The sequence below is a fragment of the Tauraco erythrolophus genome, chromosome Z (genome assembly GCF_009769465.1).
Source record: "Tauraco erythrolophus isolate bTauEry1 chromosome Z, bTauEry1.pri, whole genome shotgun sequence".
Classification (NCBI taxonomy): domain Eukaryota; kingdom Metazoa; phylum Chordata; class Aves; order Musophagiformes; family Musophagidae; genus Tauraco; species Tauraco erythrolophus.
In genome coordinates this window covers 85,739,328-85,763,735 of record NC_141496.1, presented here as the reverse complement: position 1 = coordinate 85,763,735, position 24,408 = coordinate 85,739,328, and the positions used below count along the sequence as shown (strand labels likewise).

Here is a 24,408-nt window from a genome sequence, read left to right as displayed (position 1 = left end):
TACATGTGTCTATTGCAAAACGCAAGTTCTTACCAGAAAACAGGTGACTGAGTGTGGCTGCCTGTTTCTGCTGGCAGATTGCAAAGCTACTACTGTGTCAGGCACCTGCTAAGTAATGGCTAGGAAAACTTCTCAAAACCTTTCCCCTTGTGTCAATAGTCTTTAAAATCTGAGTACACAATTAAGAAAGCAAAATTTTAGAAATGTTGACACTAGGCTGCCTGGTTTTAGACATAATCACACAGAAAATAAAAGTAGGTTTTCTCCCAGTTAAACTTGTTTCTTCATAATCTCAAGGATACTTCATACCAGGCTCATGCACCAACAGACATTAGAGAGACTAAAGGATTTCTATAATGCACACCAACTCTCCAGAACTTGGCGTTAGTGGTGCTCTAGAACAGATTGCCTTTTGTTCTCTCGGACTGAATCTCTTCTGGCAGCCCTGCACTACTCAGAGTTTCCGCAGCAAGAAGAAGCCATAGGGCTGTCCTGTGCAAGACAGCCAAAGTGAGCTGTAGGGATGGGTTCATTCTATTAAAAAGTGGCATATCTCAAAGTGATTTCAACAAACATCTTTTACTTTGTAGACCCATAAGAAAAGTGTCCCATTCCCCTCTAGTTCTCATTCCATCTGGACGCAAGTTGTTCTCCTTTGGCTTATACCATGCCTTTCATGGACATCAGATAATGAGTTCTTTTGTCTCCTCAACATATGTCAATTTTTTGTTTTGTTTTGTTTTGTTTTTCTCTCAGGTATCTTAAATAGGCAACAGGGAGTCAAGGAGACCAATGTTAAAGCAACTCTCTATGTCATTCTCTCAAAGCTAGAGCTGAGCAGAGCAAGGTTTCCCTTTCTGAACAGCTCTTCAAACTGAAATACATCAGAAAGATTTTAATCTGCAAAATCTAGAACACTGATCTGGGACAAGAGCATCTATAACGCATAATACACAGCATACAAATAAATACTCATTGCCCATTCTTACTGCAAAGTGGCTAAAAACTGGACTCTGACATTACCAACTAGAACTTTGGCTGATACACAATTAGCTACCTTGATGCAGGGACTTTGTATGTGATTCGACTTAATTTAATTTCTTGCTTCTTTTTCATTTCATGTATGAAACAAATTTGCGGGAGTGGGGGGGGGGTGTCAGTACAAAATTAATGGCAATCTCAGACAACCCACAGAAAATGAATAATCACATATGAAAATAACAACATAAAATATTGACCATTTTCAGTCTCAGGAAGGAGGCTGAATTCCTGAATTTGCCCATAGGAAAGAAAAATAATTGCCCAATTACCATTCCAGGTGTTCAGGGTAGTATGCAGACCAGAGCATGTCATAGGAGGACAGGCTTGAGAGAGCTGGGACTGGTCAGTCTGGAGGAGAGAAGGCTCAGGGAGAACTTACACATGTGTGTAAATACCTGACAGGAGGGTGTAAAGGGACCAGACCCTTCTCAGTGGTGCCCAGAGAAAGGACGGGAAGCAATGGCACAGACTGAAATACAGGAAATTTCTTCCGAACCCTTGGAAGAAAACATTTTATTTTTATTTTACTATGAGAGTGGTTGAACAGTGGAATAGGTTTCCTAGGGGCAGTGTGCAGTCTCTCTCCTTGGAGATAGCCAAATCCAACCAGGTATGGTCCTGCGCAACCTGCAGTAGCTGAGCCTGCCTGAGGTGGGGGACAATCTCCAGCCTCAGCCCTGGCATGACTCTAAATGCAGAACCTCATTAGAGGTACTTTAATGAAAGCTGTTTATTTCAATAAGCTTGCTTACATTTTCTATGCTCAGAGGAACAATACATACAATCAAGTTCCTCCAATAAAAAATGAAAGCTAAAATCTGAATTTATAATAGTCTTGTCTTTAAGACATCTGATTGCCACGACATCTGGGTCGTGGCAATCCCAGGCATAAATACAGACTGGGTGGTGATTGGATCGAGAGCAGCCCTGAGGAGAAGGACTTGGGAGTACTGGTGGACGAGAAGCTCAATATGAGCCGGCAATGTGCTCTTGCGGCCCAGAAGGCCAACCGCGTCCTGGGCTGCATCAAGAGGAGTGTGGCCAGCAGGTCGAGGGAGGTGATTCTCCCCCTCTACTCTGCCCTTGTGAGACCTCACTTGGAGTACTGTGTCCAGTTCTGGAGCCCCCAACATAAGAAGGACATGGACCAGTTGGAGAGGGTCCAGAGGAGGGCCACGAAGATGATAAGAGGGCTGGAGCACCTTTCCTATGAGGACAGGCTGAAAGAGTTGGGGCTGTTCAGCCTGGAGAAGAGGAGGCTCCGGGGTGACCTTATAGCGGTCTTCCAGTACCTCAAGGGGGCCTACAGGAAAGATGGGGAGAGGCTGTTCAGGAGGGCCAGTTATGATAGGACAAGGGGTAATGGTTTTAAAATAGAGGGAGGTAGGTTCAGGTTGGATATTAGGAAAAAATTTTTTACTATGAGAGTGGTAGAACACTGGAACAGGTTGCCCAGAGAGGTGGTGGATGCTCCATCCCTGGAGACGTTCAAGGCCAGGTTGGACAAGGCCCTGAGCAACCTGATCTAGTTGTAGATATCCCTGTTTGTTGCAGGGGGGTTGGACTAGATGACCTTTGAAGGTCCCTTCCAGCCCTAACCATTCTATGATTCTATGATTTAAAGCTCATAAAATATAACACAGGCATCTGACTTCCAGAATTTAAGGTCTGGAAGTGCAAAATAGTTTTGAAGGTGTGTGCCTTGCATTATGGTTTTTTACTACTGCCAGAAACTAGAACCACACTATTTGTGAGTATAGTCTGCCTGTTAAAAAGTATTTATTGAGTTGTACATTTATGCTTATATCTGCAACTTTGGTAACTTACTGAAAATCACCCCACATACATCTGGGCCTTTACATCGACATATTTATTGTACGTGGTGTCATGATGACTAATCTCTGTCAGCATCCATCACCTTCTGGTACAAAGTCTAGATGTCTGCACAGTCAGGTGAAGGGTGTTTCTTATTACAAGTGACTGTAACTACTGGGAAAGAAATGTGATACCATATTTCATTATAACTACAGTGTACATGCAGTAGCTTTCAGTTACTTAGGTCTCAAACCAAAACAAGAAGTTTTGTATCTCCTTCCCTCTCCCTCGCCCCCCAAAAACAAGAAGGTAGAGAAAATAGGAAACGTATCTAGAAAAAAAATGCTTAAGATGATCTTTCATTATCTCAACTGCTGTCGAGCAAGACACATTATCAGGTTTCTTGTCTTTCCTCTGAGTAGGTTCAGCTGCAACACAAAGACAGACCTTCCAAGCCCTTCACCTGCAACACTAGGAGCCTGTATTCATATTTTATTGTTTTCTTTTCAGCTGAGAAGTTGAACATGATCTTAAGCCCTGTTAGCTACGGATCGAGTAAGCGACTGCATGCCATGGCCTGCGGCAGTGCGGAGAATCGGCTGCTCCCACGGGAGATCCAGCCCTACAAACGACAAAGATCGCGAGGAAACAGCTCTGATCAACAACAGCGAGGCTGGCCTGTTACAGGAGGTGTCATCCCACTTGCTGGAGAAACAGTGTTCTGATAACAATCTAGATCCGATTTCATCATCAAACCGTCTGGGTACTGCAGTTCTCAGCCTGAGAAGCCACATATGTCTATCAGGATACATAAAAGTTGTTCTATTTTTTCAATGTCAATATCACTAGAGAAACAAACACACTCCAGCATTTTATACCTATGCTGAAGTAGCATACCCTCAGCTCTCTCTAATGGGCTGAAACAATATACTCCCTTGGTAACCCTGAACTTCGAATCTAAAAAATTAATTTTAAAGGGGTTTTGTGTTTCTAAGTGAGATGTCTTATGTTGAATCACATATTTTCACTCCACGATCCGAAAGAAGGTCACCAGATGGCACTATTACACGTTGTCTCTCTCATTTCAGTCTCTTAATACACATGAAAAGTTTTTAATTGTGTAAGAACTGGTAGTACTGTTACTCTAGCACTACATTTATCTGGGGGCAAGCATGATGAGTAGCATCTACGTTTTAATCTCCGCAACCTTTCACAAATTATTCCAGAGGAGCTGTCCTCTGAGAACTAGATGCTCTTTCACAAATTTAAATACAGACATAAAAAAAAAGGAAGGGACTGTTCTTTTGATATTTATGTCTCTCTCTGCTCAAGGACTAGCACATAGCTGTAATGGGAACACATCACAGCAGGAATGCACACACATTTGGCTATGCTGATTTCTCCTCTTTGATATTATACAGAGATTAAATGCCCTAGGCATACTGTAAATATGTACTTTTGTCAATTACACTGACATAGAGCCAGCATATCCAAGCTGCATCTTGGACCCAATTAAAATGCATCTGCACACCTATCAGCAAAACACTGCACATATGACAGCAAAAGCTGTCGTTTGAATCTGTCTCTTGATTACACAAGCAGAAATATTAACCTCAAGACTCCTAATTGACCAGACACTTACAAATGGCCTGAGCAACTCTTGATATATATATTTTGAAATAGCAAACCATTGCTCATTTCTGTGGCTACTAATTTGTGGTCCACTGATACATGAGTCATGGTTAATTCCATAGCGTGTTAGAAGAGTAATTTAGAATAGTAACTTAGACTTGCTGATGCTTTAAAGTTGTAGTGTTCTCTTAGCTTTGTTCAGATACAGTTTTCTTGAAACCTTACATAAGTCGCATATAATTTTTTTCTTGACTCATAGGACAAAGAAATAAACTCAGTAGATTGTTGTTTTGCTTTCCGCATATCTCATTATATATATTTTTTTTTTGTGAACTGTATCTTATGCTCCAAACAACTCATAACTGGTGAAATGGTGAAAAACATAAGGCCATGATTTTTTAAATATGTGATGGAAACGGTCAACTGTCACAAAAAGTCCCAAACCACACATGGTTGACCGGATCTGCCTCTGACAAAACACAGTCACCTCTGCTATATCTTGACTGGGATTTATGTGACAGTAGCATTGATAAAAGAAGTTTACTTCATGACAAGTGTATCATTGGCACATACGCTCCATTGGAGATACCAGCAACCTTGCTAAATGAAAAGATTGGAAAACATCAGAAACACGACTGTTTCTGTTGATAAGTAGTCTAACTCTTCTGTACTGTATCTAATCTTATTTTCTGACCTCAGTTAAACTTTTTCTCCTAATGTTCAGCTTGGAGGGTCCATGCTGGCCTGGACATACAATACCCGAGGGAACTCAGCAAAACCAACAGACCTGCTAGCACAGGCCCCAGGAGCACTGCCAGCTGTCACCACACACAGTTCAATCAAAAGAAAAACATTTCTCCTGTATTTCTTTTTTAAGCTTTTATGCATTTTACAAGAAATAAATTCACCCAGTGGACATGTAGTTTTGTCTATAGTAGCACCATATTTTGGAAGTACACTGAACAAGGCAGCAGATGTTTTCACAGAAAAGGGTGCTGCATTTTACCAAAAGTAAAATTCATAAACACAGATACATTCTGTATATGTTTCTGCTCACATAAATAAGCAGTTCTGCTCAACACTGAGTTTCATATTCAGCCCATGTAGCTCATTAACTTAAGTCAGCTTCTTACGTTAGGTGCGTAGCACACATCTCATGGCAATAGTTCCGTTTTTCTCAAGTCTAGAAAAACTAGATTTCCAGCAGAGTTCTCCTTGCAAGGGAGGTTCATGTTGGACAATATAGCCCCCTTCCAAAACAAAAAGTCATCAAGGTACAGGATGTCATCAAGAGTTAGAAAATTCTGCTTCTTTTTTCCACATTTGCTGCCAAGCGGCATCTTAATGGTCACTGCTTTCTGCACAGAGTAAGCTGCAATTACATTAACTTCCTCTAGCACTCTGCATCTATCCCAAACCCACTAAAACCAACAATGGTGATATCCATCTACTGCAAACAGAAAGCCAGCCCCATGCAGCTGGTCAGCACTCTGAAACATGCAATCTCTGGCTGACATTTGGAGCTGAAAGAACAGATTCTTCTGTTCTTGGTATCAGGAAGCACTTCGCTATGAGGTCTTCCACAAGCTGCCAGAAAAGGGATTCTTGGCTCGCACTTCGGGGAACAGTCATGCAATAATCTCAGCCCCTGAAAGCATCTGGCAAACCTGACACATCAGAAAAGAAATGTCAAGGTGTTATGAAAACAGGTTAAGTCACCATCTCCTTGCCCAAAATCTGCTGGTTTTCCTTATTCTCCCTTTGGTGTAAGAGGCTTGGTGAACAAATCGCAACCAGTGTTGGCCCTAGAAGAAGTCAGGCTGAGGGTTGGCTTTGGCCAGTCCTCCACACCCCATCCTCTACACTTAAGAAGAGTGTACTCATGTTGCAGAGGGGTGCCCAGCAAAGGGCTGGCAGTAATTTTCAGTTTCAGCAGTATGTATAGTACAAAATCTGTGCTTGGTAAGAAATAACACATGCATATGAATGACATATGGCATCAAATCCTTAACATAATTGGAGGAATTTTGCACTTTAAAAAATACCTGTCTCTCATTACCTATTTCTTATCCTTCTGTCTCACTCTTTTATCCTTATACTGATATAAAATGATGCTATAATCACTATTTTGACAATTCATTGATGACATCAAAAAGGATGGTGGCTAGAACACACTGCAACAGGAACAAACAGGGATGCTCTACATTTCGCAAGTGAAATGCCACTGTCTTCTTGCTACACACAGATGTTGTAGCACTGATTATTTTAATGAGTTGACATCCAAGGACATCCACCTTTTTTTTTTTTTTCCCACAAATGAATAAGGCAGGCATTTGATTTTACAAGTCTGAGGGAACCTGAGAAACAGGGAAGGAAACTACTTGCCCAATCTCAACCACCAAGTCTGAATGAGCCATGATTGCAACCTGATTTCCCTTTGTTAAGAGACTGTGTGTACATATGCTTCCTCACGGCAGGCTCTATTCCCTCACTATGTCGTAAAATATTTGAAAACAACAATTAGCATTTAATTGTGAAGAACAAACTTCCAAAGGCAGTGAAAGGCAGACAGAGAAAGAACAATGTAATCTGAATTTTCATAATTAACCACTCATTTTTCTTTTGGAAGCCGGAGTTGCAGAATCCTAATGAGGGTTTCCTTGTTATTTTAGGAGCTGTGTACAATTTAATTAATTCATTGTAAATGTTCAGTCATCCACATTGAAGGCTAATGAAAATTTAGCTAATTAATTAAAGAATGGGTTAATCAGTTAACCAATACTGTAATTCTCTGAAAGTTAAAATTATACCTCATTTTATCAAAAAGATAATCCAGAAAAATCTGCTATGAATCATCTATATTAACAGTGTCTGAGGCTGCAGTGCCAGTGACTTTTCTATAAATAACAGTAAGAATCACTTAATAGCTTATTTGCCACATACACCTCTTTGGAACGACGTGTGATATCTCCACACTGACCTGAATACCAAGGGGGCAAACGAAATGTTCAGACTTGAGTAACACCTACATAAGCATTTTATTTTGCTCAATGGCAGAGAAAAACAGTAATTTTGAATCACCCCTATCTGGAAAGAGACCCTGTGCAAAATGACATCAGGTTGTCATCCTTAATACAACCTGATGCAGCTTCAGTTGTTAGAAAAGGCCATATCACGATATACATTCAGGCTATTGCAATAAAAGCACAGAAGATGGCTTTTCAGATTTTACCAACCTATTGCTGTAGGTGACGGCCCAGATTAATTTTACCCAGCTTCAGCTCAGGAGAGGATTAATTCTTATAATAAAGATCTAAGTCACACTTTGAAAATGCCCATTTCTCTGTACCGACCACAGAGGTAATCTAAGGAGAGAATATTCATAGTTCAGGCAGCACAGCTAAACCAGATCAATCTGGGGCCAAGAGCTGGATTCTTTAATTGTCTAAGTTTTCAGCTTCTCATTGGCAATTTTGAATGCAGATTAACTGAATCTGAAAATTAGTCTGTCTGCCTTTTTATTTTTGCATACTATTTTTCCATAGGAAGACCAGGTTATTTACAGAAAAGAGTTCTCTTACACTGCATCGATCCCCAAAACATGCCTGCATGTGTCTTTCAGTGACAAAACCACAAGATTAGACTATTATAGGCCCACCATATAATAATTGCTTTGAGATTTATCAATAATCTAAAAACTAGTCACGTGACAGGACAGATGAGTCTGCGAAACATTGAGTGCCCTTTTCCAGTTTAAGTCCAAGGGCACAAGAAAGCTCATAAAGCCTGTTTTGCTTGCTCTGAGCCCAAAAGAAATTGCTTTGTTTGCTTGCTTAGGGGTGACTTAATATGGAAGGAGAGCAGCTCAGAGGCTTGGAACGATACAGTGGCACAGAGAGATCAGAGAAGCAGCAAGATGATAATTCTCAATGTCCTGACTTTTGGGACAAAATCTACCTTATATTCAGTGCAGTCCTTTCCCTCACCAAAAAAAAAAAGTAAAAAAAAATCTTGGAATTATACAAACCTACACCTACAGATTTGTTCAAATCCAATTTCACTTTTTTTCCCTGCTATTTCTCCTAATATTTTTAAGGAAGGACAATACTTTTAATGATGAGAACAATTCTTAACATTTAAAACTTTGGCAAAAATGGCTGCTAACAAGATTATGCTTACCAAGGCGCTTAAAAACCTGCACACCACTAAATGGGAGCCTCATGTATGGCATCTGTTTTTTTCCCCAGTTTCCACCAAGCCTCACCACTGCCTTATCTACCACCTTTCTCTCAGATGCCACACGTTCTGCCTTGCCTCAAGGATGTTTTGCCACCAATATGCTGACCATTGTTTTTCTTGCACACAGTAATCCAATCAAGCAAACAGAAATAAACCTTCCTACAGCACACTGTAAAACGTTCTACAAGGCTTGAAAGCCACGGGTTTCTAAGAAGATTAAATGAAAGAGAGAACCATATCTCGACCCTTAATCCAAAACTAAGGCATGAGTTTGCAATTCAGTTCGTGCCTGTTACTGAGCCTATTGCTGTTATTTTAAGATGAGAGTCTGTATTGCTTTATGCATGTCCACATGTGAGATTATAAATCAACATTTATTTCCCATGGCCCTTAATAGGAAACAAGAGGTTGCATGTTTTTGGAGGCTAAATATATATACTATGTATTACATTCTAAATATCCTTACGGAATTGCTTGCAAGCAAATGACGGACAAAGGCAGTTGTATCAATAATTCAGTAAGTCATTTCAATATTAATTTATTTTAAAATGCTGATTTTCAATACTGACATTTGAAAATAATTGCTAACATATTCATAAATGTATGTACTAATATATTCGCAAAAAATTAGGGAATGGGTTTGGCTACTTTTCTATTTCTTTGGTTAAGAACACTTAACGCTTTCTGGGTAGATACTTTAAGTGAAGAAAGTAATACTTTAGATTTGCGTCCCAACTTACTGCACAGTTTCTTGCTTATGTAACAAATTCTAGTTACTGTAATTCCAGCTGTTAGCCTTCCCTCTGAATAAAAAATGGCCTTTTCTCCACATGAAATGTCATGTTGTAAAGAATAGTGCCCTGGGCCATTCCCATGATAGAATCAAGTCCTGATTACCTCACTGGAAAGCGAGAAATCATCCCCCTCCAGTGATGCAGACCTCCTGTTTCTATCCCTGTAGAGGCACAGGATAGCAGGAATTACTAATATGATATAGTAAGATATAATAAAATATGTCAATAGCTCAGTACGTCATGTCCTCGGCCTCAGGCAGGAGTTGCTTGGAAGGAGTCCAAATTTAAGGAGAAAACACAAACATATTTTTCTGAACAGCTAATCTGGGAAAAAAACTATGAGAAATGTGCTGGTTGGAAATTTCAAGTATTTGAGTCAGTCTTATGGAAATGGGTTACCAGGCAGAGGACAGGTGAAATGATGTAGGAAGCACGCAAATTACCATCCTATGGATCTGCACTGTATCTCATTGACCTTTTATATGGCCTACATGGCACCTTTCAGATTCATGATTAAGTTTGCACGTGTACACGTAAGTGTGCCTATACACGCACCAACGGTGAATCGTTCCAGATCGAGAACGAGACTATTAAGTTCCAGATTGAGAATCGACTGAGAATGAGGCTATTAAAAGTTTACAAAATTACTTCATTATAATGTGTAGAGTAGGATTCTGAGTGGCAACAAGTAGCAATTTTATCTCAGAAACTGAACACAAAAACCAACGGCAATATTACCCCAAAATTTATTCCATGATCATTCTCTCAATAAATTTTAGAGGAATTTTACCACTGGTTTTGAATGGGAGGAAACCCAGGTATTCTGTCTGTGACTTCTGGAGAGAAACTAGCATTGCTGTGCCTCCTTCAAAGATACATATGGGTCAAAAATTCATTCTTAACTGTTTTTCATGGTTTTCTATATAGAGAGCAAATAATAACCACTTCTTAATCCAAACTGCAGAGCATTTCCTAATTATTTATATTGCTGCAGCATTTAAAAATCCAGCCAAGATGAGGCCTTTGGATAGATTATACCTCCACTCAGAAACATCGTAAATTAAAACAAAGAGTAGCAAAAGCATCCAATTAACATTAAGAATAAAGTAGAAAAATAGGAAAATTTAACTAGCAATAAAATCATACAGAAGCAAAAAATAGCTGCTAGACAGCATGATGCTATCAAATTACTTCAGATGACTGCTTTAAAAACATGTAACTTATTTAATAAGAACTATTTATAACTTTTTTTTCCCTTCTACTCCTAAACGAAGCAATTGCTGGAGTTCCAAAATCAGGGCTTTTTGCACTCAAACATATGATTGCCAAAAATTTTAGCCAAATGGTAACTTGGCAATTGTGCCTGGTAGCAATAAAAGGGATGTAATTAGTAATTTGATAAAAGCTTGCACCACAAATTAAACACCAAAATTAACATCTGATTCATCCCAAAAGAGGTGCTTATCCTCTAGCCTTACAAACCCTACAAACTTCAACCTTCTCCCTCAGGCAAAAGCCTACATAACTGGACAAGCTCTCAAACGATGCCCTGAAGGTCACCAAACAGGCTGTGACAGCGGATGTGCTTTTTCCTTAGTGCTCTATATCCGCTAGAGCTGTTTTACAGCGATGTGAGAGGGTGAAAAGTTTACACTAGCTGGTTATGCAATAAATGTCACTGGTATTACCACTGACTTTAGACTAGACTCCCAGCAGTAAGCAGTTAAGAGGTGATAAAGCAGGATTAATTCCTCAGGAAAAATTTTATGATTAATTTGTCAGTGTAGTTTGCAGTGCAAATTCCCTGCTACTTTTATTCTGCCTGGAACAAGAAATTATTTTGCACCAATATATTCTTTCCCTAAGAGTAGCACTTTATAGTGGCGTTAATATCACTGCACAAGCACTTCAAGACTATTCTCACGCACTCACCTTAAAAGAAGTCATCCAAGATCATTGCTATTTATGGCTATTCACGTAAATGAATACAACTTCAACGACGCAGAGGACAGTGGAATAGCAATGGAATACTGCAAAACACAGTAACTTATTCTCTGAACTGCCTTGATGAAATTTTATCTGACGGGGACCGCTGTTGACAGCGGCAGAGAGCAGTAGTTACACCACCAGATAAAGCTTCTTTGGAGGCAACGTGAGCTCTGAACCCTCCACCTGCTGTAGAAACAAGCAGATGATCAACACTTAAAACTCTCATTGCCCTCCCAAGCCATGAGGCTCAACTTCACTGCCAGCAAGGTAATCGTGGCTTTTCCAACACTGCATGTTTTTCATTTCCTTGTTTCAGACAGGAACACATGTAGCCAACAAACCACCAATGGCAGCAAATAGCAACTGTATTTCCTCAAAGGTACAGGTATTGCCCGCAAAATAATGGAATATGTGGTAATGTACTACAATATATTTTGTCAGACGAAATCAGTTTGTCAAATGTATGCCCTAAGATTGCTCTAATTTCGGATTTTCAGCTTGCCTGAGACGGTGACCTGCACTTAACAATACAATTGCAAGAATTTCACACACACAAATTTACAACAAAACCAAACTAAACCCAAACCATCTGATTTGCCTGCTTTCCCAAAAGGCAAATAGAGCACCAACACTATTATTTTGACTTAGGTCAAATATCTGCTAGATATGACTTAGGTCAATTATACAAAAGATGCTGCCTTCTGCTAGATGCATCATTGACTGATGCTTGCAAAGATCTATTGCTAGATCATACAGAGAAATAAACTACTTCTTTAAATCACTCCCTGGACATCTACATGTAATAAATAATCAGCAACTCAATGGCAGCTTGAATGATGAGGAAAAGATTGATGGTACGCTAACTATACAGAAGGTAAGCATACATCAATGTACATAAAATTACATATGTGATGAATCGTATTCTTCTTACCAGGCACTCTGAATGGCATTTATATTTTCCCACCATGAGATATGGAAGGGAGGAACGGTGATTTCATACAGTTATCTAAGCACCTAGTGTAATAGAGACTGGATTATCATCTTGGTACTTTGCTATGAAAATTAACAATAGTTAAAACATATGTATCTGTGTTGAAACGGAATAATAATGAGTCAAGAGCATTCTACAAGAAGTTCTCATTGACAGCCCAAATTTTCAGAATTTTCAAATGCACAGCTAAATATTATTGAGGTATTTGGTTTGTACTGATAAAAGAAGATAGTGATTTTCAAGAGAAGTACTTAATGAGGGGTTTTGGATAAAAATCACAAAACCAGCCACCTTTGTTTTCCTAAACCACCTGTATCTCACCTTATGATGCATAGCAACTGATCTGTGTACAATAAATTCATTAGAATTATCTGAATTTTCTCTGTCTTGTTAAGTTTTAAAAAAGCTGCCAGTGCCAAGAAAGAATGTGAACCTCTAGTTTGTGCCAATAGCATGCTTACTGCTGCACAGATTAATGGAACCAGCCATTAAGCTAAATAATAAGAAGTGATACTTAAATAAGAGCTGGCTGAAATACAACGGAGTATGGCTAATCTAGGTTAAGGTGAAGGAAACACCATTCTTTATCCTACAGAATTAGTAACATCACATTAGTCATAGTTTGCAGGGTAGGCAAAACATTGTAGATGACTGGGGAGAAATTAAGAATTTCTAAAGAGCAAAAAAGGTTGCTAAATAGAAAAGAGATTCTTAACCAATTATTATAGTTATTATAGCTGTTTACTTATGCTCATCTCTAACATATCCTCCCATCTGTTCTATACCTTGTGCATAAAACACTTAATACTCATTCATCCCACATAGATCTTTGAAAGTGTTAACTTTCAGACTTCTTTTTTCTTCATATTCCTTTAATTTACTGACTAAAATGAGATTTTGAAATTTGGTCAAGAGGACCAAGAGAAGCTATTTTAATTTTTAAATTCTGGTACTGTATTGATTGCTGTTTACCAGAAAGCATTCACTGGTTTTGCACATTTGTTTTCTATACCTAAGGGGTAAAAGTTTAATAAAATGTCCAAATGCCACATTGCCTTACCCCATCCTTATAAACTAGACAAACGTCCGACCACAAGCGACAGAAAATAGGAACCCAGACCATCCACCTTAGGTTTAGTCCTTTCAAAAGCTTTCTGTACGGAAGGTCTCTTATTTCTGTGGTTAAAAAGCCTGGCTTTCAACAAACACCAGCCAAGCTTGGGCATGTAACTTTAAGAACAGTCCAGACCATTACACTTTCCCACTTCCACATCACTTTTGTTACAGGACTTCAGTATGAACATACTACCCATTACGCAGCAACAAACTCAAATTGGTTCTAGTCTTTTCCTACAGTTACAAAACCAAAATTCCCGAATTCTTTGAAACAATTTCAGAAGGAGAAACGACCCAAAACGGATTGTTTTCTCACCTCTACAGCTGGCAGTGGAACACTGACTCCAGCTAATAAAATCAACAAACCTCCAGATCATTAACAGGGCAGAAGGACTTCGTTAAATCTAATTTTTTTTGGCATGTGGCCCTGGGGGTGTAGTGCTGGCTGCTTAGGGAATGTCACCACTCAGAAAGGCCAAGGCCACTCCCTAAAGTCAACACTGCCCGAAACATCACTGCACTGTGGCACCCTCAACGCTGCAACGAGCACTGCCCGAGGGCAGCTTCCACCACCCAATCCCACACTTCAGAAAAGACAGGCACCTACACCCACCGTTTAAAACACGGTGTGAAGGGCTCACTGTTGCCTTTTAAAACAAGGCCAGAAGAAGTAGGAGGGGTCAGCTGTGCCTTGCCACCCAAAACTTTTATATGATGAGCAGCGCACCACACAAAGTGAGCAGTGAACATGGGATATCTTTACATAATTGCATAAAAGTTGAGTACTCTCACCACCAGAATCTGAAGAGCTTGTAAAAGACACTGGATTTCGTTAAATATTAGTCTAGAGGGTAAATTTGGAGAACTAGGTTGGGGAAAAAAGTAGAGGAAAAGTGGGTTAGATGGAAAAGCAGTACAATGCTGCTCTGCCTTGGTCTGGCATTTCTGAGAAAGCCTGCAAGCAAAACTACAGCATCTGAAGATCTTCTCTCTTTAAAGTGAAGCTCCTTCAGGGTTTAAATACCCAAAAGGAGGCAGATAATTTGAGGTCTGGTATACTGATTTTGGGGAGTGAAATTCCACCTACAGTCTCCTGTAGCCCCCACATCCTGTTGAGGTTCTGGACAGAAGGAGAAACATTTATAAAGTCTCCAGACTTCAGGACTGCACATTCTTCTTTGTACAGCTTCTAGCAAAATGAATTTAATCATGTCTGGAGTTCTTCTGAAATACAGCATGGTGAACATTTGTCAACACAGCTGGTTTTGTGCAGCCTCTAAGTAAAGTATTATCTGACTCCTTTTTAATTATATATGCTTTTTATTTTTAAATATATTGTTGGATTTGTTGTCCCCTTGCTGTTAATTAAAGGTGGCACAGTTTCAGTTTTCCTTTTCCCAGCATAACTAGCAAGAATTGCCGAAGGAATCTTAGTGGATGGCCATGACTTAAGAGCATTTAATCTATACTGCATTTCCATGCTGTCACTTTCTGCTTTTTAACAGTGTACTTAGATACAAAACCAAGAGAATCCAGTGGTGATAACCACTATAATCATTGCTTCACAGTCAATAAATTACTGAGAAGTGCTAAAATAAACTGAGAATAGTATTCATTCACTATAGTACTGGTTGCACATATAAAGTACCAGACTTAGGGTATGTCCATAATAGCCCTAAATTGCTAAATACTCCAAACAAATTAACTAACAGTTACCGCTATTGGAGCAACATGAAGTTAACACAGAAGTAACTTGAAAGTTTTTAGGATGATAAAAGCAGGTAAGATGTAACACAGATAAAATATAAAAGATAAAAGCAGATAAGATGTAACACAAAACCAGGCTTTTAACAGTGATGATGCACATGTTCCAAACATGCACTTAAAACAATACAGCCATCTTGCATACATTGGTATGCAAGAGCCAGATACCTATAGCTCTGTACTCACACATATGCTTGCACAAGCAGACTAACTGTGAAATGTCTATAGAATAAGACTTTGATCTCCCCATGAACTAGGAAACATCACTTCAAAATATCTTTTGTTAGTGCTGAGAGAAGAAAGGCTATTCTATAGACAGAGTTACAGTTACTGGGTCTGTAGATTCAACATTAAGAAGCCCTGAAAAAGAACTGTTCAGGAGTTCAAAACAACTAAAAACTCAGACCTTTAGCAGATTCCAGTTTTTCCTGTATGCATGTGGGTAATTTATGTTCTTCCTTAAACAAACACATATTAGATGATACATTCTAACAGTGACTGTGCAGGTGCAGTGTTAATATAGCCAGCAAGTAGAGAAGTACCTAAAAATACTGTTAACAACCTTTCCGTTAGAATGCAAATACTGCCATCAAATACAATGTGGCAACATTTGAGATCAGGATAGATCTTAAAATATCACACATAAGCTATTCAGGTTTCTTAAGACAACAAAATTGGCAATAAAATAATGTCAAACTGTGTCTTGTTGGTAAAAATAGCTCCTTTTCCAAATGCAGTTCTCTGTGAATGTAGAAAAACTGTAACTGTCTTGTATATACCATAAGCTATTTATCTAAAATGGTACTGTCAGTGAAACAGATGTCATTGCACAATATCCCTGTGCCACCCACATTCTGTTCTCCTAGTTTCCAAACAGAACTGTTTTGAGTTATTTACTGAGTGATCAGATTCAAATATTCCTGCAATGATCTCCATGCTATATTAAAGAAAAAAAAAGTACTTAAAAATTGAAATGCAATTTTACATTTTTTACCATGATCTAATATATTCAGCATGCCTCCACCAGTACAGACTATCAAAGAGACTGAAACCTTAGCAGAAGGTCAAAAAAGTATTTTAAGAACTTCGTACATCAGCTTTTTCCATTTTCCTCTTCCTGTCCATTATGCTCAATTTCAATCGTCTGTTTTTAAACATTTTCAGTCAACTGAGTAAGATGTAGAATTAATATCAAAGTTTCCTTTCCAGTCCTAAAAAAATTATGTTTTCTTTGCAGGATAACTACACAGAATCTAAAAATCACACCACAGAATAAGTCAGGCTGGAAGGGACTTTTGGAGATTACTGGTGGTGGGACCACACGACCTACTGTAGGGCCCACTTAGGGCAGCCCACAGGTCTCAGTGTCACTTGTGAGGGACCCATGCTGGTCTGCATATGCCATAGGGCACCCTACATTGTACAACTTGGCCACCTTGTTTTTATTCTGTCTTTTCATGCTGTCTTGCTTTTTCATCTTTCCTCCTTTTTTCCAGCCTTGTCGCAGTGATCTCTAGAGTTCATCAGTATCAGACTGCCATAAGACTTCCCGGAGGGTGAGACAGGGCACAAGACTATCCACAGTTCAAACAGGACCTTGTCAATGCACCTGATGAACTCTAAATCCAAAAAGCACTGTTCTCATCAGTGTGACCAAATTGTTGCCAAAATTCAAGTTTTTCAAGTTTCTCGACCTGTACCCTTTAAGAACCCAGACTGTATTTGCTTGAAAGCTTGTGAAGGAAAATAGTGAGCATAGTGACATTCACATTGAGTATTCTGTCTGCATTCACATTTGGACAACAGACACACTAAAGAAAGTAAGATCAGAAAAAGTAGTTAAGCTCAAACATTCAGTTTTCTAGTTCGAAAAAGTGCTTTAATTCTTAAAAACAGGGAAGAGAGCAAGGAATCTAAAAGACTAGACTAGAGACACATAGGCATTCCAGCAACCCAAGGAATACATCTAGAGCAAATGACAGCTAAGCAGAAAAACCATTTTGTATTCAAGACCTTTTTCTCATGAGAAATACTGTCCCTCTTGAGAATGTAACACTTTCTTCAGCCTTTCAAGATGACTGATAATAAAAGCACTGAAATTAACATTAAAACACGTTAGTCTCAAGAGGTTTTTCATTCTATCACATTTTTACTCTTTGATACTTGTTTGCTAATAAGCCACCTAACCCTTCAACTATCCAGCTTTATGATGCCTTATTTAGACCTCTCAACATTGTTGAGCTGCTTTCAGATTACAACACAAAGTCTTAAAGACAAATACGACAGGCACGTTTTTTTAGCAGAACACTTGCCAGTCTGGCAACAGCAGAATCAACAACAGATAGGCAGAAAGAGTATTTTTTAGAGGAAAGACGAGAATTTTCTACACACTCCTGAAATAAAGTTCTTTCAAGACACAATAACCTGTTATTCCAGAGAGCTGCCTAACAATTCTCTGCCCTAATGGGGAAAAGAAAGAGTGAAAAAATTTCCATTAGAAACAACTGAGGTCGCTAGTTGTGTGTTTGATATACTAATTTGATTATATACGGTCTTATTTTGCATTTACATAGCACACGATGACTGGAAGCGATTTAGGCTAACAGCTAACACTGTAGAAGTGAAGCATTCTTTGGCACCAAAAGCCAAGACTATCACTTCTGCAACACTTATAATCCCCATCGGTTACGAAATAAGCACCCACATGCCCTTGCATTCACTACTAGGCACATCTTAGACTACAAAACATTTTATCCTTTGCTTTAGGCAATAACTTTCAAGCTGAAAATCCTAGGTATTCCTATCAGGCTTGGGACTACATGTGGCGGTTGTTCTTTTTTTCTTTTTTGTTTCCTAAATTTAAAGAGCAACAAAAGCGATTATCTAATATCGGTAAATAAATGAACATACAACTTCAGTGAGATTCTTTCCAAAGAGCATAACCTGTGACATCCTCGCTGTCAGAAAATATTCATCCTGCTAAATCCTGTTCAACTGAATAGCAAGATAATTCATAATGAGTTATAATTTTAAAGTGTTAGCCGAATATTCAAAAATCCGTCTCTACAGCATGGCTTACAGAAGAAATACATCGTCTGATACTGTCAGAAGCTGTTTTCCCCAGGAAGCAGAAAACACATATTAGCTAAATTGCCACAAAATTAGAGCATCTCTTTCATCCCCCTCTACTCCTCAATGATTTACAAATATGTAATTTTATAATTTTAATTAACTTCAAGTTAATTAATGAAAAATATCTTCATGAAACACATAATGCTAAGCTTGTGTCTTTAGGGAAAGCAGCTAGTTTTCTGATTTTTTCATCCCTATCTGAATTCTGTGCACCCATAACACGCATAAACGCTAAGAAAAAGAAATTACTGTATCAAACAGTAAATGAGTGCTCCTAAAGGTATCTTTTTAAAATCAAGTCCATCTAAAGTACTTTAAATATCCTGCAAATGAGTTATTCTTCTATCCAGTTGAAAATGATTGATTGCTTACCATGGTACATAGCTACTCTACCCCACCCTATAGTCTGGACAACCCAACGCAGTTGCTTTTCCTATTGACTATTGTTTAAAACCAGTTACAGATTCACATCTCCTTCAAATCCAGTTTACGGACAGGTGGAGGTACATTAAACGGTAGCTTCCCATACCATAGTCTCTTCCTATCATTACATGCATTTAGCACGAACTGTGAAACACTGAAATACTGCATTATTTAGAAACCAACTAATGTAGTTAAAGAAGCTCTTCATTCGTTAGGATAAATACTTTCTTATTGCTGGCCCTTCTTTTCATTTTCTTATAAAATCCCAATTAGGCGTTTTGAGAAAGATGAAGATGAGCATGCGGATTTTGGAAAAGGAATGGAACAAAAAGGAAAATATAAAATTACAAGTAAGTGTATAGGTGTCAAACTTGGCTAGAAAATAAACAAATTGAGTTTTCTGGATTTATTTCTGGTGGACATTCTTACGACTTGTCCTAAAACTGAAAGCACCTGTCTATGCTGCTAAAATATCAATCTCTCTCTTCAAAGTTAGGCGTATAGGCAGAATCATCAGTTTTCTGTAAGTCACAGGCAGGTAGCCCCACTCTATAGTTTTATGTGCTCTGTCTCTCTATCCTCCTGTTTATATGCCTGTACACTTACACGAGTGGATTGTGTCTCTTCTGAACCACTCATACAGGGCTGTTACACGAAAGAAACAAAACAGTGAACAGTTCCCTAATATTCCGAATAATTACTGGATAATAAAAACCTTATCTGATGAATAACTTGTGTCATATAAACCCAGACATTTCAATTTCCGTATTAAATATCCTATTAACATACCGCTACATATATAAGTATTTACGGGTTCAGCTTCCTAAGTCCCTTAAATATAGCCTGCTTTAAGAAGAGAGCTGTTTAAAAGATTATAATAGTTGCTGAAGACCACCGAGCCCTTTGTGCATAAATTCCCTTCTCTACTTGTGGCTAGGCATTCTGTGGCAAAAAAAAATCAGTTTGCTTAGTTGCAAATACCATGAACGGGAAACCATCCTGCCTAAACAGAGGACCTCTGCCTTCTGCCATTGTGGTCACTGTTCTTCCAGAGGTTTTTTTCATGTAATTGCCGCTAATTACAACTGGAAGTTAACACTGTATATCAGCATCAGTAGATGAAAAACAAGTATAAAAATACCTTTGTATACTGTTCTAAGTGATTTCCTTTTTTGAGGAAGAAAGTGCGTTAAAAGTCTTTAAAAAGCCAAATTTTGTCAAAAAGCCAAATCTAGATCCTCCCTAGATATTGTTACTGCTTAATCCAAAAGCTTTGGGAAAAACCAGTAGCAATATCTCAGACCTCATCAATGTGCCAAAATGCTGAGTAAAGGTTTCTCTTTTTGCTGGCATTTTTTCTTGCTTTCTGTGTGATTAGGATTGTTCTGGAGTCAAAAGCTATTGATTTACTAGAAGGCTGCCTCACATTTTGTATTTTCAATCCTATTAGACTGATTAAACCAAAAGACTTTTTAGCAAAACATGGAACTTTTTTATATTGTTTACTGTACTACATTAGAATCCTTATGATATAGAAGGGTTCAGCACTTACAAGGTCATTATTACATACATGCTGATTAAAAATTGACCAACCTTTCCTTCAGCGTCTGCTGCTGTTACCTTCTCCACTTTGTTTCGGTTTAAAAATTTCTTCACCCATTCTTCTACTTGAACATTGAACTTCATGAAAGTCACATAGCAAAAATATGCTGTCAGGAGCGTTAAGCTTTCCCACCACACGATCATGTTATCCAGAAAAAAGATGATGAGCAAGATCAAGTCAACAATGTAAAAGGACACATCTCGAAAGAGTGGCCACCAGGTAAGGTTCAAGATCTCTCTAGAAAATAAAGCACACATTCCAATAACAAACAAGATATTGAACACGGCAGATCCCACTATTGTACCAATGCCAACATTGCTGTGGGATATAAACACTCCTATTAAAGAAGTGAAGAGTTCTGGGGCTGACCCACCAGCAGCCATGAAGGTTGCCCCTGCTACATCATCAGATATGGTCAGTTTTTCAGTGATGACAGTCAAGGAAGGAACAAAGAACTCATCGCAGACTATGGCTAAGGCTATGAACATGTAAATCATTCCAATTACATGGAGAATCACTGCTCCCTTTCTTCTCTCCTCAAGAGAGAAAAGGTCCGTGGGGTACTCTCCCTTGGCATGATCATCTGTTGCATTGTCATGCTCAGCTTCATGTTTCATAGAAGTGTGTCGGCCTGGACTGTCGTCTTCGTTCTGTTCCGTGAAATCCAACAGAGTTCTTTGGTGCCCACGCACCAGCTTTTGGCTCTCTAGGCTGCTGGCCAACGCCATGCTATGCGGTTCCATCTTGAAAAAGGCACTAATTGAAAGACAGAAAGTACTAATGGCCACTACACTGACAAGAAGCCCTATGACTCGTATCAGTCTCAGTTTTTTCCTGACATTCTGATGCCGTCTGCAACCGAACAGCGGTTCTGCCAAGCACCACTCCTCCAAGACACCAGCAATAGTTTTTTTCTGAAGAGCCATTTTGTGTTCTGTGTGAGATGCTGAGGGAGTCAGATGGATTGTTCCTTCATACTTTCCTCCAGCTTTGAAGTTAGAAGTGCTTTAAGGGTTTTCCCAGAATCAAGTACTTTTACTCTTCATAGGAAGATTTTCTTCATTCGTCTTAAAAGGACAAATAGGTATTATTAATATTAGTGAAACAGAATGCGATTAGAAGCTTCTAAAAAGCATTCTACAGACTGGGTTAAACTTAGAATTTAAAGCACAGTATTACCAACTGTAACATAAAACCCTGCCACATCCCATCAGACACAGCAACGACATGTTTGTTTCAGCAGTAACCCTGTGGATAACAGTCTATCAATACCCAGATCATTTTATGCCTGTCATATGCCTCTGAGCCACTGTTCCCCTCAGTTGCTGACAAAAAATCCTAGTGCATGGTAAGAACTGTCCCCAAATGTTGCGTAAAAATGAAGAAACTACTATTTTAATGGATACACCAAAGATTATTACCTTCTGTAATTACTTTCCACTGTCATCATGAAACGTCCAAATCCCAAATGCAGGGGTAATAATGTATGAAAAAGCAATCAAAGTGCTAACAAGCCTCTCATCAGACCTTTAGGCAGCTGAGGCGGTATTAATTGAAGTGCTATGCATGCATAAAGCAACAGTCATTGATGTGTAGGTAAAACACTATGTTGCTGCAACAGGATCTAAATGAAGATCCAACACATCCCCCCAGTTTCTTTCATTCTCTTGCAAAACCAACTCGAGTTCGCACAGAGAACTCCACTTGCTTCTAATCAGACTTAGGACACTAGCTTGGACTAGCTAAGACAAAATTTTCATTCACCTCTGGTTTGGTTTTGGTTTATGTCACGCATTCAGCTATAAATGTAGGAAGTTACTAAGAATACCTATCTGGTAAGTGTCTTTTAAAAGTGTTCCTCTTACAGATCCTTAAGAAAATAGTTTAAATTTACACAAAAGTTGATCCTGAAACAAATGAAATGGTTAGAAATTAAACTAGGTGAAAAGGACTATGCATGTATGCCAGAGCTTGAGCGTATTAGACCAACAGCACTTTTAAAACCAGAAAAAAATACTATACAATAAGACGTGCTTTGGTTACCGAATTAGAAGAATATATGTAATGCAGAAATTAGATACATATGGTTTATGCATAGTAAGTTGCATTTCATATGATACGAAATATAAAATACTTTCTCATTAATTATGAGTACTTCCTATTACAGTCAAAAAATACTTTGTTACACACTTATTCAAGTCATTTGTAGTGACAGCTGAATACTTAATACATTAAACAGCAGAATATTGATTTTGTATTCTCAAATACAGAATTACAACTATTGCATGCAATTGTTTACATAAAAGTTATTAAGCCACATGCAGCGTCCACACTAAGAAGATGCCATAGAGACATACTCCATCTGCAAGATACAGCACCGCAGCGGAGATATTTTATCTTCCACCTCAGAGCTAACGCTCACCGGACCGCTACAAAAACATTAAGCAGTCAAGACATCGGAGCGGCACTACGGCCACCGCGCGCGGTTTATGGCGGATGGGCCGATCACCCCACACCGTTGTAAATCACGCGAATGTGGAACGGGGAAAGTGCCCTGAAACTCACAGGGCAGCGCCCAGCCAGACCGCTCCCGACGCCGCCCCCGCTGCCCGCCCGCCGCGGACCCCATCCTCGGGCGGAGCGCAGCCGCTCCGCGCCCCCTCCGCCCCGCGCAGCGCAGCCCCATCTTCCCCGTCCCCCCGCGGAGATGCCGCAGAGCCTCGCCTAACTCCGCGCAGTTCGCTCCGCTCCGCTCCGCACCCCTCCGCGCCGCACAAACTTTTCTTCCTCTCCGAAAGGGGAGCGGGTCCCCCCACGCTGGCAGAGTCCCCGAGCCCCAACCGCGGAAAGCCGCGGAAGCACTGACCGGCTGTCTCGGGGCACCGGTCACCCCCTCAGCAGCCGGGTACCACCCACGGGGGCGGGCATTTGGGGAGGGGGGACCCCGCACCGCCCGCAGCCCGACCGCCGCAAACCCGGCGACGCTCACCCGGAGGTGCGCTGCGCTGCGCTGCGCGCCGGCCCGCGGGCGCTCGGCAGGGGCACGGGAACGGGCATGGGCATGGGCGGCCACCGCCACGGCCCCTCGCCGCGCCGTCTGCGGCGGGCGGCGGCCCCGCGATCCGCACCGCGATGCGCACCGCGCCGCCCCGCACCGCCCCGCGCAGGCGGGGCAGGCGGCGGCCCGCCCCCGCCCAGGGCCGCCGCGGGTGTCACTGGGCACGGCGGCACCCCCCTCCCGCCGCCCCGCGATAGTTTGGCTAGCGGCAAAACAAGGGTGGCAAGGATTTTTTTTTTTTCCTCTTCTGTTCCCTTCTTTTATCTTGGGTTAGACGATGCAGGTTAATGGAGGTAAAATTCAGTGCTTCTAGCGAGGATAATGAGCCTCGAGGAGTGGGGTAATTTTAAAAAGGAAATCAAAATATCCTTTATGCCAATTTTTTTTTTTTTTTTTCCTGAAGGGAAAAAAATCATCAGGAAATGAAAGAAAAGGATGTTGCATTTCGGTTTTGATTTTAAGGAAGGCAACATGTCCGCTATAAAGTTATTAAATTTACTCATGGGCAGAAATGTCTTCAAACTGCATTTCAAAGTTGCCACGGAGATGCACTGAACCCCCTAGAAAACAGGGAAAGTTCATAGCCAGGACGGTCCCTTTCTATTTTGGTCTCCATCTTTCAACATAGGTGTTTCACCAGTAAACTGTGCATCGTTAAGTAATTGCTTCAAGATTCAAATACAATGGGACTGTTACAGTGCAGCTCTATCATGGCTGATTCCTGGTGCTACGTGCTGTAGATACACAAGACTGTACAGGTGCTATTCTTCTGAAATACCACTTGCACGCCTACTCTACATCGTTGTTCGAA

At 40.0% G+C, this 24,408-nt stretch overlaps 1 protein-coding gene across 2 annotated transcripts in view; it reads right to left on the bottom strand.

Annotated features, from left to right (window-relative positions):
- SLC24A2 (solute carrier family 24 member 2) overlaps positions 1-21,465 on the bottom strand; it is a 113,620-nt gene extending 92,155 nt beyond the window's left edge. For both annotated transcript variants that reach the window (XM_086629017.1, XM_086629019.1), the window contains exon 1: positions 20,530-21,465. In XM_086629017.1, coding sequence (XP_086485143.1) covers positions 20,530-21,465 — 936 coding nt within the window. The remainder of the gene's footprint in view (positions 1-20,529) is intronic.
- Positions 21,466-24,408: the final 2,943 nt, after the last annotated feature.